Here is a 20,037-nt window from a genome sequence, read left to right as displayed (position 1 = left end):
ACGAACCCAAATAACCAATCAGCTGCCTGGGGTTGCCTATATAGCGTTCCATGTGTCCTTAGAATCTACTCCCCCCCCCTCCCCCAGGATGAAGTAAACGCTCAGAGATACTGATCACTGTTCCATTTGAAAAGTGTATACGTTGATAATTAGAGTTACACCAGTGGGGGGGGGGACCGTTTTCTAATGTTCTCAACTCAAGATCAGGACCTTGTTGCAAAAATAACGTGGTATAGCCAGATAATGCAGATAGCCATGAGTTTGTATCATTTACCGTAAAAAGAAAACCCCTCTTGACTCGGAGATACACACGTTAATTCGTAATATTGTTTTCAGGGTTGGTACAGGGAAGCGGAGGGATTATCTGACAGAGCACAACTCACTTATAATAGACCATGATGTATAGACTAGAGGTTGCACTTACACAACTGTTCCTTAAAAGCCATTTTTACGGAGATGCAACGGAAATGCCACAGAGGAAGGTGGTCTCTGACAATCACCATTGTATTAATCTCGCCCAGGTGACGCACATTACATAGTCAGTGACATTCTGTTATTTCTTGTACAGTTGAATGGATTGAGTCAGTATAGTGTCGGACAGGGGAGTGGGTCGAGCATATTTATAACGCCTTCTCCAAGATGGCTCATTGTGCCATAAGGTTGAGGATGCCCTTTCTGTCCCCAAACCGATGTCCTTGCTGCATCATAAAGCACTTCAGCCATTCTAAGTACAAAACAAATATATATATATATATATATATATATATATATATATATATATATATATACACATACAGTATATACCCAACTTCAATAATAATGCTTCTCAATACTAAGGGCTATCCTATCCTATATAGTATGTGCTATCTGTGGTCCATATGAAGAAAAAAAATGGTATCTCTTTCTCTTGATTTTGTGTTGATATTGTCATGACGTATTGCGTATTAGTGTGTTTAACGAGACAAAAGCAACACAAGCGCCGTTTTAAGCACAGTCTCTAAAGAGACTCTGAGACAACTTTTGCACAAAACTACCATATGTATCCCCCTGATATTTGCACCACCAGATACGAAGCTATGTTTGTATCGCGTCCTCAAGGTTTACATTCTGTGGCAGCGCCGGTCAGCCAGTGTGACTGACCACCACCAGTGAGATGCATTTGCATTGAGAGATGATAGAGAAATCAGAGATAGTGACTCTGTGCAAGGGAAGAGAAACAGTGACGGTGCATGGTTTTTATTCAGTCAGCTGTGAGGGTACAGAGATGACATGTCAATAAATAAGAAACAGAATTCATATGAACAATCTTCCTATACACAGTGCTAAATGTAGTTGTTATGAATATGATGGAGGTGTTCTTATTAATGTTTATTATATTAACATTATTGTATATATTATTATTATTATTGACAATTATCTTACGATGTGATGTTCTTTTACTTGGTGCGGTTTAAGTGTTTATCGTTTTCTTTTTAGTTTTTCTTTTTTTATATATAACTTCCTCATGACTAGTTGTTTGTTTGTTCTATTAATATTATTTATTTTACATCTGCTGGTCATAAAATCCGACTTTCAAAAGAAATGTTTGTAATTGTTGATGCATGCCAGCTCCATTTCACTGAGAGGCATTGACAATATGCTTGGATTTCATGGTCATTGATTTATGGTCAGTGACCAGTATCCACTCTGTACGTTATAGTGCCTAGACATTTTGAATCTTAAAATGACTGCTGAAGTTTTAACAAGTACAACAAAAAAAATAAGAAAAATCATTATAGAAGTATACAATGAAAATATACGGTAGTTGCAGCCTTTTTTTTCCAAATGTACAATAGACGGCAAAGAAAAGGGCCACACTTGATCAATGCTTACTAGATCAGATACGCGTTTTGTTTCTGTTATCGGTGATCTCTGCAGGGTTCAAACCCATGATGCCATTATCAAATGTGTGATGGGAAGAATGTTTATTACCCCAGGTTGGTAGAATTAGGGAGAGGGTGTTTATTTAACCACTTAAACCCTCCATACTGTACAGTACAACTAATAATTGTCCAGTTGGTCAACTGTTAGCTCTGTCTGTACAGAGCTAACTCTACACCTGCTGAAAATAGCCACATGTGGTTGTGAGCTCACAGCTATTTCCAGGCGACTGTTCCCCCAAGAATAGCGACGCTAGGGTTCAAGTGGTTAACCCATTCTGAACGGGAACCCATTTTGGTGTTTAGCATCATGTTATGCTTTAGCTATTGAAGAATAGCAGATCTACAAGCTCATAGCGCGCCACCGAGTGGCGCGCTACGAGCTTGTAGGTCTGCTATTTTTGAAAAATCGAAGAACGACTGACATTTTTTTAAATCTGATCTCAGGTCAGAATGGGTTAATCAGACCAGTGTGTCCCCAGTGGAAACCTCGTATGAATCTGATCTCAGGTCAGAATGGGTTAATGTTTTGACTATAGACTAATTCATACTTGATGAAAACACAGCCTGATTTTCGCTTGAAAGCGAGTTACTTTCCTCGAGCGACGTGATCATGCTACAAAGTATGAATTAGCCACAACGGGTCCTTTTCAGGGAAATGGAGAGGATATACTGTAGTAGTTAGATTTTTTTTTTTAAAGAAGATAAAACCACTAAAGGTCTGTAGCAAAGTCTGTAATATCTCACAAGCCATATCCATTGAAGAAAAGAAAATCAACACAATTTTATAAATGTTAACCTGATTTGTGCAAGTGTTGTATTTTGTATAGCTAGTACAATCCGAATATTATGAGTGCTCTCTTCTACGACATTAATTTGAAAGTTCAAAATCTGTGTTAGTATTTAATGAGTATAGTGTGAAGCTCATAACATTTTGTTGTCTTTCTATTGTCATAACCTATTTTGAGGCAAAAGCCAGGATATTTCTTTCTAGAGGATTGAAAACTGAAAACTTTTGATATTTTTCAGAAGGAAATTTCTGAATATGGTGTGTGTTCTTTAATTTCTGTTATAACATGCGGAGGGCGGATGGTGGACAATGGAAAGTGTGTATTTTGTATTGATAGGGTCAGGACTGTGTCCAGCGATGGAAACCCATGGATCTATTTTCATGACTATAATTTTGAAAGTAATCATTTTGTTATTGTTAAATGCATTTGATCCCCTTGGGTACAATGGTGAGTTACACAGAATTTGTATAATAAAGTTGATGGGGGGGAAATTATATACTTGTCATTTGTTATAAGAATTGCTCACATGGAGGACAGAAACTCACTGTTCTTGAAGGAGTGAACATTTGAGTGTGTATGTGTATTGTATGCAGTCTACCAGACTACCAGTACACCATTTTTGTGCATTATAGAAAATAATGCATCTGCTTAAATGGCAATATGAATGGTATTAGTGGTACATATACACGATTTTGATGTTTATTACAGGCTACTCTTGTAATGGACACCTGTAGCTGAGCTGTATGGGTCACTGGTTTTCAAAGTCAGGGCTGTACTGTCTGTGCCCTGGGGGGGGGGGGGGGAAACCGAGAGGGTCAATTGAAAAGGAGTGCTAAAATAAACAATTACAAATGACATAGGTAATTGTTTTTATCGTGCCCGTTGAAAAACAGCTGCAGACCTCAAACTTATGACACTTACCGGTATATGACCAACTCACAAAGCACTAAAATGCCATTAAAGTAGGCTTTTTCAGGGGTAGAGTGGCCAGATGGTAGCAGCAAGGTTGCCTGCTCGAACCCGGGCTCCTCCAGAGTCCGCGTCGAAGTGTCCTTGAGCAAGACACTGAACCCCTAAGTGCGCCTCCTGATGTCCAGGTTTGTGCCTGGCATGGTTTCCGCCACCATCGGTGTATGAATGTGTGGGTGAATGTAATGCGCAATCTATGTAAAGCGCCTTGGATATAAATGCACGATTTACCATTTAGGCTACATGACATCAGTAAAACACTGGTGGGGGGAAACATAATTGAATACAAAGACATAAGTAGGTTTTATTATTTTAGGTATAGGTACAGGCTGACACTTGGTTAAGTACAAGTGTTGGCACCATTTGCTGACAGAATTATTGTAGTTTTGCCCTTTCTCCACCAGGAGGGGAAAAGAGCTCATCTGCCTTTCTTGCCAAACACTGCACCTTTTTCGTAAAATGATTATACCTTTATATATTAATGTGACCGAAAAATAAAGAATTAGAAGATGGTAATGGTTTGCCATATTATAACACACTGTAGATGCTTTTATTAGATATAATATTGTTGACATTGGCATTGAATTATGCCAAATTATCAAATTGACCCCCACATATTGTATAAAATGGTGTGGCAGATTAAACTTTTTCATAGATTGCATAGCTTCATAGACTTGCTTCGTCCATCATTGTTGGATTAATGGTAATGTACGTATTTTCAACTTGACCTTTGGCTCTGTACTTGGTCTGCATCTTTTTTGCGGTTTTCATCAAACAATGAAACGAAAATAACTGATCTACATCTCATAGCGCTTGTAGGTCTGCTATTTTGGGCAAATACCCCCAGAATAGGGATGCTAGTGTTTAATGGATTTGTATTATTAAGTTCCTATCCAGTGTTGTTTTGGGCAGCAAATTTAGATTTTAGTGTTAGTCATTCGAATAGTTTTCCTTTAGTTATAGTCACCAGGAATGTCTTAGTGTTAGTCTAGCTTTAGTCGACTAAATCTATAGTTGATTTAGTCGACTAAATCTACAGTTGATTTAGTCAACTAAATCTACAGTTGATTTAGTCGACTAAAATGTGTTTTGGCGGCCTTGATGCCGTCGTAATGACTGTTTTCATGACTGTTTTCACAAAATAGCCGATCTACAAGCTCACAACGTGTCTTTAGTCGGCGAAAACAACACTGTTCCTATCACTAATAATTGCAGAGGGATGATAATTTGACAGTTTGGGAAATATTGTCCTTGTTTTACTATTTGAAAGCTTTGCAGATGAATACAAAACATACATTAGCCTAACTGATGTAAAGTATGATGTATAGACAAATTCACAGAGGCTTGCCTGGGTGCGGCCATTACTGAGGTGTACCATTAAGCGCAGCTGCACTGATTAGCTACACCTGGCCTCCTGAGCACCTGCTGGATTACACCTCAGTAATGGCCGCGCCCAGGTCACCCCTCTGTGAATTTGTCTATAGGTAAGCTACCCAGCAGCTAGCTCTGGTCCATAGCTCTAATGCGTCTAACGGTAGCCTACTTGTTGGCCAGAAAGGGATTTTTTTTTCACCGGAGGAAAAATATTCTCTATGAGGCAATTCTCTGGGCAATATCGGTAGAGGACGCATTGGAGTAACTAAAAGTAATTTTTTCCGGCGGAAACAAAATCTGTTTTTGGCCAAAAAGTAGTGTTTATATGTGTGGTGGGAGGCTTAGAGTGCTTCCACTAAGGAAAGTAGGCTTTCTAATGACACAACCCGCCTTTGTTTTGGTGAGTAGCAAAAACGTTCTTTTTATTTACGCTAAAGACGAGAGGCTGTTCTGCATTCATGCGAGCACCGGAAGTTGGCAGTAACATAGCTCTAAATGCAACGCATTAGAGCTATGGACCTGAGCTATACCCAGCAGCATCAACCTCACCTATACCAGCTGCAATATTAAGGTGTTGAACACATGAATGCATTATAAATACAACACACTGACTTTTAACACTAGAAAGATACATCACAAGGCATTTGAGTTGACAGGTTTGCAGATATGCAACAATTAAGTGTTAAAAATATTAAATCATGTCCTTTTGTACAGGCTACCTCTGGGCATGTGTTTGCAATGAATATGTATTGAAGTAAGTGTTGGCCTTAGAAGTTTGTTTATTGCTTTTAAAATGATCAGCCCTCTGCAATTTCATTTTGTAGCCCAAGTAGGCCTATAAAGGCCTTTTATAGTAGGCTAGACCTATAAAGTAGGCCAGCACCGTATAGCCTACAGCAGTGGTTCCCAAACTGTGGTGCGTGCACCCCTAATTGTGGTGCACGGGCGCCTTCTAGGGGGTGTGCGACATGAAAAGGCCAATGGTGGTGTGCTATGGTTTTATTTAAAATATATTAACATATTCTGCCAATATATGGCAATTATATGCAGAATATAGCCTATATATGGCATCTATATGCCATTATTCAGGTTTATATATGTGGATAAATAGGAAATGATGTCTCTATATAGCTTATGCAAGTTATATATATAGGTCAGGAGGTAACGGGGTGCATGGCCAAAAAGGTTTGGGAACCGCTGGCCTACAGTATTGCAAGTAAAGTAAGAATCTTAGGAGGCTAGTATAGATGGGGCTGTCCACCACTCACTCTGAGCAGTCTGAGTCAATGGTGGACAGTAAATATACCTATAGCCTACACCAGGACACTATCAGAGTAAATTTACTTAATAACTAAGTAGACACTGAGGCTGAAGAAAATGTAGGCCTAATCATAACATATGGACCCCTCTTTCTTCCATATTTTATAACTTGTATATTCATTTAAAGTAGGCCTAGGCTATAATATTGTGTATCCCTCCTTTGAGGATATAGCCTACAATAATTCTAACGGTACCCGCGATCACTCTCACAAATCTTTTTTGATCTCCTGTGGAATGTGGATCTCAAAAGTAATTTGGATCTTCATTCTTCGAACCACCAGAACCAACCGCCACCACCCGTAGCGAGCAGCCTGCCCGCTGCTACCCGGAAATATTACAACCCAGGGCCCGGAAAGGACCAACGTTTTAAGTCAGCAACACGTTACGTCACGTTTTTTTTTTACCCCCCAAAATATTATTATCGGGGAACCATTCTAAAAGAAGGGGAAAAAAAGACCCCCGGACCATTAGCGGGTCAGTGTGTTCATTGTGGTCGCAGTCGCACGGGATGTTAATAATAATAATAACGACAACGTAGTTGGATGGCAAGGATCGGAGACACAGCTCTCCCGGTCGGACGGCGTCAGAATTCAGAAAGCAGCAGAGGGTTCGAGGAGGAGGAGGAGAGGAGAGGAGAGGGGGAGAAGCACAGCACAGCACAGCACAGCACAGACTAGTGTTCCGCTCCGTTCCCCCACAACAGTGAAAATGGCTGCGATCAGCAACGGCCACCAGGCAGCCAGAAATGGAAGCGGACTAAACTAAGCTATTGTGGCTGCTTGCTGGATGGCGGTTTGTGTGGACAGATAGAAGGCGTGCCGTGCTGTGCCCAGGCCTACATGATCCCCCGTCCGCCTGCCTGGCGGGGTCTCTGACTGGAGCTATTATAGGAAGAGATGCGTAGTAGGTAAACATTTAAAAACACAACACCCCCCCCCCCCCTGCGATTGTTGCGTTATTTGACGCACATGGAGAGAGCGTTATTGGTGGCAATAAGTACGTTAGTACGACATGCATGCGTTTTGACGTTGTGATATGATTGTTGAATGCTGCACTGAGCTAACGTTTTTAGCTCCGTGGGTTGGTTTATGATGTATGTGGGGGGGCTTTTTTTCCCCCTCTTCTTGACTGCGTGCGTGCGACTTCATCTAGCACGCGATGAAATAGCAAAAAAAAATATGTAAAATGATTTATTAGTATGCCGAGAACAACCGTTAAGTTTTGCATGCAAGCGCGTTCTAGATATTATTTTGTATTTATTTTTGCAAACATTTTTTTCCCCATGCAGCCCATAGCTGCTACACTGTGCTGCCGCCGCAAGTGCATATATCCTATACGTAACGTTTATTTTATTGCTTGTGCTCGTTTGTTTGTACCGCGAATGTTTACAGTGCGAGATGATGAGCATGAAGCAAATTAATGTTGATCCACACAATGTGTGTCTTCCCCCCACCCCCCTTTCCAGGGCTCCTAATTTGCATTGAAATGAGAGTCAGTGAAATATGCCATGCGTTATCATCTGAGTTCTCCCTCAAGTCATCGGTAGGAGCAACACACTCTCATGATGTATAGTTCCAATTTCTTGGATTAAGGGAGGAAACTATATTAAAAAGGTGAGGAATGTAGATGTAAAGTGACGCTCAGGGCAGAGGTCAATTCAATGTGCCAATTCAGTAGGCTACTTTAAAGTTAAACCAATTGTAACGATTTACGATTATGAATGAGAAATTGAATTATTTATAAATGTATGTTAAGTGTAAATTCACTTCCGACATTGAATAATCGGAAAATACTTTGAAAATGAATGGACCCCTGACCTGATGACCTGTTCTTGTTTTTAAAATTTCAGTCAAACCTATTGATTGAGACTTGAAGTGAACCACTTCATTATTGGATGTCCTATTGTGTGGATTTAAAAATGAGCTGTTCGTCTGATTTAATCTGTACTAATCTATGCCTTTTCCACTTCTTCGCCCTGTGTCTATAAGCAAGGAATACAAGAACGCTCACCCCAAAACACGCTCTCGCCCCTGGGTCAAATCCGGTGACCTCGGAATCGGTCGCCACCAGGTATTCCTAAACGTAACATCAGTGAAACTATGCCTAAACCTAAATTTTATTACTAACCTTAACCTCAGCAAAACAAATGGAAGAGGACCGCTGGGGGCTAGTTGTCCACGAAAAAAGAATGGGGGCGAGTGAGTTTTGTTTTGTGGCGTGTGTTCCAGTTACCCATGGATTAAAGTTCTCAGTTCTCAGACTGGTTTCAGTCATTTGGATTACATAGATGTCGGCATACTGTCTCCTATAGAAGTGTGTCCTGCACCAAAAATAGGCTCTCTACAAGCTCACAGTGTTGTAGATAGCCTATTGCCGGTTATTAGTTATTTCTAGTCTTCCAGAAAACAACAGCAACATTTTTCAGTCGTGAGATTTTACATTGTCTTTAATCCATGAGTTACCTAAACGAGCATATTGCAGACCTGCCAACCTGCACGCGTTTTGAGTAGAAACACGCAATTCTAGGTCTCGGTACACGCGTACGAAATGCACAATGACAACTAAGCACTATTATTATTCCTCACTTGTCTTTATCTCCGAATGGGTCAACATATACAGTCAGTGACAATACTACCTATATGAATGAATATACAGACTAGGCTATATCTATTAATGAATATTAATTCATTAATGGATAGAAACCGCAATTGAATATTATTTTTCCATTTCATGTGTGCACTTAAATAAGCTGATAATTGTAATTGAATCACATTCAGTCGTTGGATTAATACATGCACAGAAATGTGGTTTTATTTAGGCAACATGATCATTGATAGTTCATTCACAAAGTCAATGGGGATAGACGGACTGTGCTTTGACATTTATATTTATTGATTATGTTAACTATGTTAAGAATTAACATTAACAGAGTTACAGTATAAGAATTCTCCATAGTACAATGTACTACATTTCTGGTTTAAACATAACACCCGCAAATTTGTGGTGCTGTGCGTGGGTAGCTGTGGCAATATCCCAAGGTTGGCAGGTCTGATATTGCGTTGAAAAAAATGCATGCATTTACATTTCTTTATACAAAGAAATCAAGATTATGATGATGTTCACTGACTTCACTAACTAATGAAGGGAGAACTGCTTTTTTATTTTAGTTCAGCATCTGAATAACACCATTAGGGTAGTCTTGTTATCAATACAAACACTACATTTTCACTCGGAGGCCCAGGGACATTTTAAAGATGTGTCAGCTGACTACATTTGAGCACCATCCCTCAAAAATAGGAACACTTGACCAGCCTGTGACTGGTAAGCCTTAATCCATTAAGACCTGAGGCAGATTCTAAATGTCTTATAAACAGTTTTCTGAAAATGTATATTGCTATATCAGTGGTGCTAAAACTTTTCATGTCAAGGGCGAACCCCCAAAATGGTATGGTCTATGTATTTGGCGGCCCACCCCATCTCGACATTTTGTTCCAGGGACCCCCAGAAGCAAATATATGAGTTAAAAATGCATTTTCTGTTTACTAAAGAGTTTGGGGAAACCCCTGTTAATGAACAAACATTCTTTAGCAATGATTATTGTGGGAATATAGAGCTACTTAACAAACGGGGAATGCTATTCTTTATCTTTTGAAATGTACTATTAGTTAACGTATGGTTTCCCCCCAAACATAACCAAGTAATTTATTGAGTAATGCACTACTACAATGAGTATTTAAAGTTTTTTGCTACTCCACTACATCTCAGAGGCAACTACTTTTTCCTGCACCACAATTACTCGACCGCAGATTTGGACGCAAAACAGATATTGGCCCAATTGATTAAAAAGAAAAAAAGTATTATTATAGGTAAAACTACACATCAAATAATTCAAAATCATCCCCACCTTTACCAGCCGCAACATTAAAGTGAGATAGTATTTTTTTTTTCTAAATGTATAATTGACATGGCTCAGGAATAAGGAAGGTTTAATCTGCATTTGTTAACATTCTCTCATGGTTTCCCATGGCTAGGAATACGTTTCCCTTGTGTTATCTTTGACGTGAGACACTGCTGAACAGGCTCAATAGTGAAGGAAGTGGAACACATGAACAAAGAGACTGACAGTGACCCCCAGATGGTTTCCTGGCTGTACGGACTCATCAGAAAGGAGTGTAAATCCTATGAGAGAAAGGCACTTCGTGGACTCTTGAAAGTAAAACCACCAGACAGACTTGTAATGAATGCACAAAGTCACTCTCCGTTTCATCTACTATAGTGTAGCAACTTCAAGGATTGGTGTGAGATCATACCTGTGAATGTTGGTTCTTTCATTTCGACATTGGGGGACTGTTTTCCCCCCCCCACTTTTTATCAATATCAAAACTAGGCTAATAAGAAGGGAAAAAATGATTTTTAAACCCTCATAGTTAAGTTTAGATTATTCTAACTGGTAATTATGGTACAGACAATTCAGGATTTTGTTAAATATCGATCTACAAGCTCACAACAGATTACATCACACGTGTACATTGTAGATGGGACATTTTCACAATTCGTACAATGATGTGCTCATGATTATTACTCTTGAGGAACAAAGCTATTTTGTTGCTCTTTGTTAATTGAAGCTGCAGCAAGTTCTAAATAAAGTGAACGATTTCAGCATAGCTAATATGCTAAAAGAACAAAATAGAATCATGAATAAAGGATCAGGAAAACTTTGATTTAAGAGAGAGAACTCAACATACCCTCTTGACATTTAGAGCATACTATTGAATCTAAGTAGGATAGGTATACAGTACATAAGTGAACTAAATGACACACTGGGCAATTATTTTCAGTTTAGCTTGTGAAAAAGCAATTCCAGCTTATTTATTTAACTGACTAGCTTTAATATGTCCCTGTTCATATGGCCCTGTGTATCCAACACAGCCTATTTGGATAAGCAAACCAACTAATTAGCTCTGCTTGGTTGCTCCCAGGTGGAAGCAAGAGTCGTAGCATAGTCTCTCGAGCCAGACAACTTCTGCCACAATCTTAAAACAAGCTGTCACAATCTCCTTAAACATCTTCTAATTTCTGTTCCCGAAAATATAATTTAAAATATTTTTTGAATGTCCATTTCTGCTAAGTAGCAAGATGGGCTTTGACTAGTTTTATTTTACAGCACAACTTATGTACGTGACTGCAAACGCTACCAAGTGGAGAGGACGCAGGTTATCCACTTTATTTTCAGTGGACATTCAGCACTTCCGGTGTACAGATTGTTAGGCGGAAGCAGTTGGAAATTTTGTGAGCTAACTGTCTGCCTCGAGAGTCTATAGCATCTTTAACTTGCTAAAGGCTTTTTAACCAATAGGGCATAGCAGTGGCGGCCATTTTGCAGTGTCACAGATCCAAAGCCTGTTCATTTTTGCCATAGACCTTATTGAAAATATTTATATTAATAATTTTAAGCATGGAACCAAGCCAACCAGGCTCCTGGTGAAACATGACCATAAAGCATTTGATTCTATATATAAAAAAAATGAATATTCGATTATATTATGTACTATATTGAAAGGACAACTTCAGTTTTTTTCAACCAAGGTTCATGTTTTAGATTATTAGAGAAAGTTAAAGATGAGTGTTTTTTTTGTATTTCTTCTGCTTTCTTTCGTTTCAGCGTTTTCTTTTGCTGTTTTTAACAGGGGGCACTAGACTGAATGTGAAGGGGAGGACACTAGGGCAATGCCATACTGTGTCATAGGCTCAATACGGTATGTCAGTTTGTCATGGACTCATCTTTTACTTTCTCTATTAACAACCTAAGACACAAACCTTTGTTGTGAAAACAAGAGTTTTCAAATCTCTACGGGAAAAATGAATGAGCTTTCAATCTGTGGAACCACTGTTATGTCATATAGGCTCTATATACAGCAGCCATGTTGGAAATCATTTCCAATAGGGCTCTTCCTTCACAGGTTTTAGCAATTATACTAATTAAGGCTTTTGATTGATTTGACTACTTTATTAAAAGTTAGCAAAATGTACAGAGGTACAGTTATACAATAATGCTAAAAGTACAACACAAAAAGCCCTGAGGACTCATAATTGTGGTTTCAAAAGTGTGGCCACCCTCTTTCCTTGCGGGGGTTCCAAGTGGCCCCTTACAGGTGTGTAACTGTCAGTGTCATTCCTTGAGGGGGTTCCAAGTGGCCCCTTACAGGTGTGTAACTGTCAGTGTCATTCCTTGAGGGGGTTCCAAATGGCCCCTTACAGGTGTGTAACTGTCAGAGTGAACATTTATACACTCCCAGAGTTATGGGGTCCTTGAAAGTAAAAAATCACACCCGTGTGAAGTGAGGGGCGCTCTTATCATCATACGTCATCGTCATACATCATCTCATTCTCAACCAATGGCACATCTCCCACCCAATCACGCGGGCCATTTGCTGGACAGTGTGAGAACCACTGTGCTATAAATTAAACGGAGCCTTAATTAGTATAATTGGTATATATATAATATATATACAATTATTTTATTGTTTCGATTGCTAGTGTTTTTTCCAGCTGAATTTTCTTTCTTTGTTTCTTTTTTTGTTTTTCAACTGCAGAAAATTCTGGGCTGAACGAGCAAAATGTCCTGGATGAAGGAAAGCGCTGGACCCCAATACAGTAAATAGTGGGCATGGGAAACGATCAGACAATCCTTTGAACTCCTCAACAACTTTCCCCCTTAATTCCTTTTTTAAATAGCCCCGGGAGTCCATCTGTAACTCAGAGACCCCCTAAACGTTTCTCATCACAAACATTCTCCTCTCACACTTGTCCCCTCTCCTCTTGGATGGAGAGTGGGGCCAGTGGGAGATCGGGCGGAAGTGGTAGCAGCGGCAGTCGAAACGCTCGCTCAGGCGAGAGCGGCAGCGGCAACAGCAGCAACAGTGTTATTGAGAGGATTCTAGAATCCAGCCGAGGTGAGTTAAGTAGCTCCAGCAGGGCCAGTAGTAGTTTAACGTCATCGTTCGGGCGAAGCTCTTCTTCCCTCAGCAGCGGAGGGATCATAGTCGCTGCTCCCAGTGCTGGAGGCGTGCCCCCCGTACCCCCATGTGGCAGTGAGTGGGAAATGTTCCAATTTGGAAAATACAACTTGGACATTATAGAAATGTTAAGTGGCCACCAGGCCCACCAGTTCAAAGGCCTGGGTTTAGATCGTCAACTGCAGCAGCATCAGCAGCAAGTGCAACTTCACCAGCATCAGCTCCAGCAGCAGCATCAGCAGCAGGCCGAGTCGTCCGGAGCGCTTCTGTCTGGACTGGGCCTGGGACCCCTCCAAGGGCCTAGAAGCAACGCGTTCTCCGATTCCCCCTCCTTATTTGCCAAGATGAGTGCCCCGCCTCCGCCCCCTCTACAGCAGCAGCCGTCCTCGTCTTCTCACGGCTCGCGTTCGAAGTCGAGCAAAATGAGTGGCAGTAGTGGCGGCGGCGGCTCCAGCCACGCTCCGAGCTATCCGCAGTTCCTGCGCTCCTTCCACTCGTCTGAGGCCGCCCTGGCCCAGGAGCAGTTGCACGCCAGCCGCTTTGACCACTTTGCTGGGGGGAGCAGTGGTGGGAGTGCAGGCGGCTTAGGGGGGCTAGTAACGTCGGCCCCTCCACCTCCCCCTCCCCTTCACCCCGGCCTTTCTGTCCCCCAAGCATCGCCCGGCCCCTCCTCTTCCTCTCCTTCTCCCTCCAGTTCAGTGGCCACCTCTAATAACCCGCCCGGCAGCGCCGTCGGCTCACTGGGCCACCAGCTTGTTGGTGCCCAGTCTGACGCGCGGAGCCTTCACCAACAGTTTAGCTGCATGCTAGCCGCTAACCAGTACTTCCTGGGTGGAGTGCCTGCGAACGCTAGCCTAGAGCAGTTCCTCGTACAGCAGGGAACCCACAACCACCTAGGGATCGGTTTGAGTCAGGCGGGAGGGGAGTCTAGCGCTGGCCTGGCTCCGCCTCCGGCTTTGCATTCATCTCACTCGCATGGCCACTCCGCCGCCCAGTCCCAGCAGCCCTCGCATCAGCCCCACCAACAGCAGCAGCTGCCTCACCACACCTTGCCCCATCCTCACTCTCATTCCCATCCCCATCACCCACTCCACCCAGGCTCCCAGCACTCATCCCTGGGTGGCTTTGACTTCCAGGGCATTCCTGTCCTCTCATCCAATCAGATAGCTTCCCTAATGCAGCAGGAAGCGGGGTTGCCCCCCCTGCCCCTTCCACTTCATTTATCCTTGTCCAAGGACGACGGTAAAGGGGAAAGCAGTGGAGGCGGGACCAGCAGCAGTAGGAGGAAGAAAGCGATGGCGGGCTATTTGCCTCAGAGGAAATCTGAAAGTAACAGTAACAGCAGTAGCAGCCATGGCCACAGTGCCAACCCTAATACTAGCGGCCATGGCCAGCCCCCAGCACTGATCGGTGGTGGGGTTGGTATGTCCTCGTCATCCGTTGTTTCCTCCTCCTCTAACTCTGCTCCCTCCTCCACTGTAGCCTCAGTGCTAGTTACTAACAATTCTCACCTTCCAAAAGCTAATAACCAGGGTTCCATGCAGCCTAACCCTGCACAGCCTGACGCAGAGTCCGAGTACAGCTGTGGAGAGTGTGGCAAAAGCTTCACTCACCTGTCAAGTCTCCGGAGGCACATGCGCATGCATGAGCCGACAGCAGCAGGTACTAGTAATTCTGCCACGACCGGGCCAAACCCCATTCACATTAAAATACAGCCTGACCCAAGCCTTCCCCATTCCACCCAAGAAACCCCCCAGCCCCCATCCGATTCCTGCCCTAGCCCTGACAAAATCTTCCATTGCTCTGATTGCGGCAAAGGCTTTAAGAAGAAGGGCCACCTGCTCCAGCACGGCGTGATCCACTCCGAGGCACGCCCGTACGGCTGCTCCACCTGCTCTCGGGCTTTCAATCGCCGGGAGTCGCTGACGCGCCACGAGAAGATTCACGAGGAAAAGCCCTTCCGCTGCCCCGCCTGCGGACGCTCGTTCCGCGAGAGCACGTCCCTGCTCAACCACGCCGCGTCCGGAACCTGCGGAAAGCCAGGTAGGGGACCCAAACCACGGGGCGCCAAGACGGGGAGTGACAGGGAAGGCAGGATTGGGATAGGGGGGGGAGGAGGAGGAGGAGGAGGAGGGAATGAGGGAGCAGGAGGGGGGGGAGGTTATCAGAGTGGGAGAGGAGGGGTAATTTATGGGAAAACTGAGGAGGATGATGGGGTGATCATAGTGGGTGACGGAGAGCCAAAATCGGGTTTAGGGTGTCATGGTCTGTATCAGTCGGGAAGGGGAGGGAGTTCTAGTGAAAGATCAGACAGTAAATACCCCACTGACTACTCTCGGAATCGTTACACAGGCTACCACGACGACCAGCGTTCTCAAAGTAACCCGTCGCCGTGCTACTCTGGCGCGTCCCCCTGTGGCAGTGGAATGGCGGGCTCGGCTCTGAGAAAGGCGCCATTGGCCCCGACACTACATCCTCATCCTCAGAGTCATCCTCAGGGTCAAGGCCAGCATCACCATCAGCAGCCTCACCTGCCCCTGTCCTCTCTCCTGGACGACTCCGAAGACGACGTCACCAGCTCTGTCAACAACGCGATCTCCGCCATAACGGCAGCGGGCAGCAGTGGGAGCCGCAGTGACGACAGGGGAGATATTATCGGGGGATTGTTGGGAGGATTGGGCCTAGGCCCTCTGGGCTCACCCTCGTCGACATCTACTATTGATAAGAGCTATATCAGCGCTGAGGGGAACCCGGAGGGCATGAGTCGAAACCCGCAGAACCCTTCTGCCAAACCGAAACGGCCCCGCAAGCCCCGAGCAAAGAAAGATCCAAATGCTAGCGGGCAGCCCCCCAAGCGCAGACAGTACATCCCCAGATCTGGACCCGGTGGGCTTCCCCGTCCGTATCTCTGCAGCGTGTGCGGCAAGGGGTTTGCACGCCGCGAGACCTTGCGCAGGCACGACCGAGTCCACAGCGGGGAGAAGTCTCACCACTGCACCGTTTGTGGGAAATATTTCCGAGAGGCTTTTCACCTCAGCAAGCATCAGACGGTTCACACCGGGGCAAAGAATTACAAATGCAGCAGCTGTGGCAAAGTGTTCGGCTACTCGCAGAGCCTCAGGAGGCACATCAAGACCCATCAGAAAGGAGAGCTGGTGGAGGTGCCCACGACCCCGACCGCTCAGAACCCGAACAGCTTTAACGCCAACCCTCAATGTAGCGCGGCCCAAGACAGGAGCCAGACCCAAGGGGACACCGCCACGTCATCCTCCGCCTATTACTCGTATCCTCAAGACGTCAAACCCCAGGACGCTAACGCCCAGCCCCCGCCCAGGCTTTACACGTGTGCCATCTGCTGGAAGTCATTCCGCCACCACTTCCATCTGACCGCCCATCACCAGACGGTCCACAACGGCGGCAGCGAGAAGCTGTTCAGCTGCGACGTGTGCGGGAAAGCCTTCGCGTACTCCAACAGCCTGACCAGACACAGGCAGTCGCAGCACGGACTGGCCCGCTCCGAGCCGGCTAACCCGCAGGACGCCGGCAACGGCGGCCCGCCGGGGGACAACAGAGGGGGGGACGACGTCGGTGGACAGTCTGTGTCCGAGAGCGAGGCGGCCACCAATGCCCTGTTACAAATGGCGCCGTCCGGCGACGGCCACGTCGGGCAGAGTCACGGTGTGGCGACTGTGGCTCCGCCACAGCCTCCGGCCGGCTACCCCCCCCTCTTCTACGACGCTTCCTCTGCCCAGTCCTCCACCTCCGGTGCCCTGCCTTACTCTCAGCCCCTGCCGCCCAACTCCACCATAATGCCGCCCCACCACCAGCACTCTCCCCCTGGGGTGAAAGGGGAACACATTTACCCGGCAGGCTCCCATAGTCACACGCTTCACACCACAGCGCCATTCCAACCGCTGACGGAGCTGCCTTCCACTGAACATCTTCATATTCGTCACCACCATTCGCATCACTCACATCATCATCATCATCCTCATCTTCACCAACAGCATCCCCAAACGAATACGCAGTCTCACCAACACAGCCACCAAAGCACCCAGTCGCCGCCGCCGCCAGACGAGATAAAAAGGCACAAGAAGAAAAGGTCAGAGATTAGAGAAGGGAGTTGGGGCAAACGGGAGTCCTCGGGTTTAACCAGAGCTGATGGGAGCAGAAGGAGGCGAAGGAGAACCTCTTCGCTGAGAAGGCACCTGAAAACAAAAAGACAAGGCTCTCTCCTGTTGAAGATTAGGAGAGGGGGAGGGCCGGGAGGGGAGGGCTACGAGCTCGTCACGACCGGGGGGTCAAAGATCCACATCCACGCCTCGCTCCAAGTCCCCGTCAAACATTTTGCGTGTCCCAAGTGTCCCAACGCGGCCTTCTCCCGCCAGGCGGGGCTGCTGGTCCACATGGTGGTGAAGCACCCGCAGAGGGCCCTGACGTCCCAGGAGCGGCTGAGGTGCAGCGTGTGCGGGAAGCAGTCTCACAGGCCCCTGGCGGCGTTCGTCCACCGGGCCTCACACCGGGCCCTGGGCTCCTTCGCTTGCCGCCGTTGCTCCGCGTGCTTCTGGAATGGGGCGCTCCTCCGCAGGCACAAGGTGTCCTGCCGCCGCAGGGCCAAAGGACTACACAGAGGAGACGCCATCGGCCTGTAATCATCCAAGAGGACGGGGGAGAGAGAGAGAGAGAGAGGGAGGGAGGGAGGGAGATGTCTTCCCTACATGGAGAGTACACGGACTGAACTTTCTACCAGGCTGACCCTGATGGCAGTCTGAAGAAGGAATTATTTTGCTTTCACGAGGAAAAGCCTTTCAAAATGACTTTTAGATGGTGGGGAAAGCATTTTTAAGAGACATGAGGAGACATTTGCCTGGTATCTGTGACATTGAACCACCTGTTGGAAATGAGTGTATTAACAAACTACTGTAGAGCATCCTATTAAGAATATCACCCGAAATTCTTCCAAATTGTATTGGAGGATGTTTCTGAGACGTGACTGTTTCCATAGGTTCATTAACCCCTTAAGTGCATTGACACTATGCTTGGCTGACACTGTGCGGTTGATAGACAAGTTTAGGTGACCTGCTAATGTAACCCCCCCCCCCCCCCCCCCCCAACACACACTCTCGCTAGCATCCCTGCCACACCTTGCTATGATAACGGTCTCTGCTGTGTAACTTGGTCTTGTTGTTGTTCACGTAGAGGCTTTCTGAGGATTCTATTTTATTTTCTAACTTGTAAAAGTGCATTTATTAGGAGTATGGTGGATGTGGGGGCAATGACATTTGTCGATAAAGTCAAGTTTGTCACTGCATGTTTGTTCTCTGGTCGGTTTTATTGCCGCGGTTGAGAATTCACTCCTGCGTTATGTTTGTGATGGTCTATTCAGTATATCCCCCCAAAGGTGTGAAAGCTGGTGCATATTCCCACGTCACTGTCGGGTGAAAACCGTGTAAAACTGTTGCTTTTCAGGATATGGAAAAAAAGAGCCTGTGTTCCAATGGCTCCAATATAGTTATTATTTCTTCACATGGTCTTAGTACTTTTCATTGGTTATAAAAAAAATAAACCCAGACCGACTTAACTTTTTAACTTCTTAAACTTTTTTTTGGGGGGGGGAGGGTGGAATTAGCAGATCTACAAACTCATGTGACCTTGTAGATCGGCTATTTTTGTGTGACATTGTAGTATGCATTTGGGCATTCATTCATTATGAGAAAGACATTCTTTCTCATAATACCCTACCGCTGTAGAGTAGAAGCTTTCTTTCTACCCTACAGCGACGATACAGAACAATTTGACACAATTCCCCCCCCCCCCCCCAAAAAAGAAAACTAAACAAAAACAAAGGTGAAGATTAGGAAAATTAACGAAAAGCCTTGCTTATATCATGCTCACCTTTAAATGTCTTTTGTTTTTGTTTTGAAATATTCATAGCTTTTATACCAAGAGATTGAAGACTGGTTAAACAAGTGTACTGTAACACATGTTTGTGTCATGTTATTTGTATGCTTTTTTTTTTTTTTTTTTTTTGCATTTATTGTTTCTACTTCGCAGTTGTTGTAGGACAAGGACCTATCCATAGATGTATTATTATCATTAGCCTACATGTATTTATGTGTGTAACCCAATCATGCCAATCTCATATTTAACCCCCCACTATTCTTTTTGGCCATTTTGCAATCGTGCTCTTATACCCTGCCATTGCCTTGTTTTATTTTTCTTCTAAAGAAAGAAATAATAGTTTCTTCTACATTCTGTCACTTTATTTACTGAAGAAATGCCCATATCCCAGTCAAGCCTTTATTTTTTTTTTCTTCTAAAGAAAGAAATATAGCTATAAGTAGATTTCTATCACTTTATTTACCGAGAGGTCAGTAGTTGGTTATATTTCAGCGTTGAATAAACCATAAGTGTTCTCATCTATTTTCTATTCATTTATTATTGGACGTTAATGATGTAGTACCAATAGAGTGACGGTACATAATACTGGTAGTTATTGAATATTAGTACGTTGTCACTGTTACCAAAGTCAGTATTGCAGTTTCACAATTCTATTCAACTTTATGTCCTATGTGAAGTTCATATCACTTTGTGCATTAAATGGATTTCGGGATGTAGTGAATATACCAATAAATTTCATTTTAAATA

General features: G+C 44.3%; 1 protein-coding gene across 10 annotated transcripts; it reads left to right on the top strand.

The window, feature by feature from the left end:
* The first annotated feature begins 6,900 nt into the window (after window positions 1-6,900).
* LOC308319079 (uncharacterized protein) lies at window positions 6,901-20,037 on the top strand. 10 transcript variants are annotated; one of them, XM_080768921.1, is made up of 7 exons: window positions 6,902-7,280; window positions 7,839-7,986; window positions 8,362-8,443; window positions 12,061-12,129; window positions 12,967-15,051; window positions 15,208-15,432; window positions 15,742-20,037. In XM_080768921.1, exons 5-7 carry the CDS (start codon window positions 13,197-13,199, stop codon window positions 18,039-18,041), a joined length of 4,380 nt encoding a protein of 1,459 aa, XP_080625047.1. In that variant the 5' UTR covers window positions 6,902-7,280; window positions 7,839-7,986; window positions 8,362-8,443; window positions 12,061-12,129; window positions 12,967-13,196; the 3' UTR covers window positions 18,042-20,037. The 10 variants fall into 10 exon arrangements, with proteins under 10 accessions (XP_080625054.1, XP_080625049.1, XP_080625046.1 ...); XM_080768928.1 differs by having other exon boundaries at window positions 6,901-7,276; window positions 12,967-15,432; XM_080768923.1 differs by having other exon boundaries at window positions 6,901-7,280; window positions 8,366-8,443; window positions 12,967-15,432.

This window comes from Protomyctophum bolini, assembly GCF_963924005.1.
Source record: "Protomyctophum bolini genome assembly, chromosome: 7".
Taxonomy (NCBI): domain Eukaryota; kingdom Metazoa; phylum Chordata; class Actinopteri; order Myctophiformes; family Myctophidae; genus Protomyctophum; species Protomyctophum bolini.
This window is presented reverse-complemented; position numbering and strand designations above follow the sequence as displayed.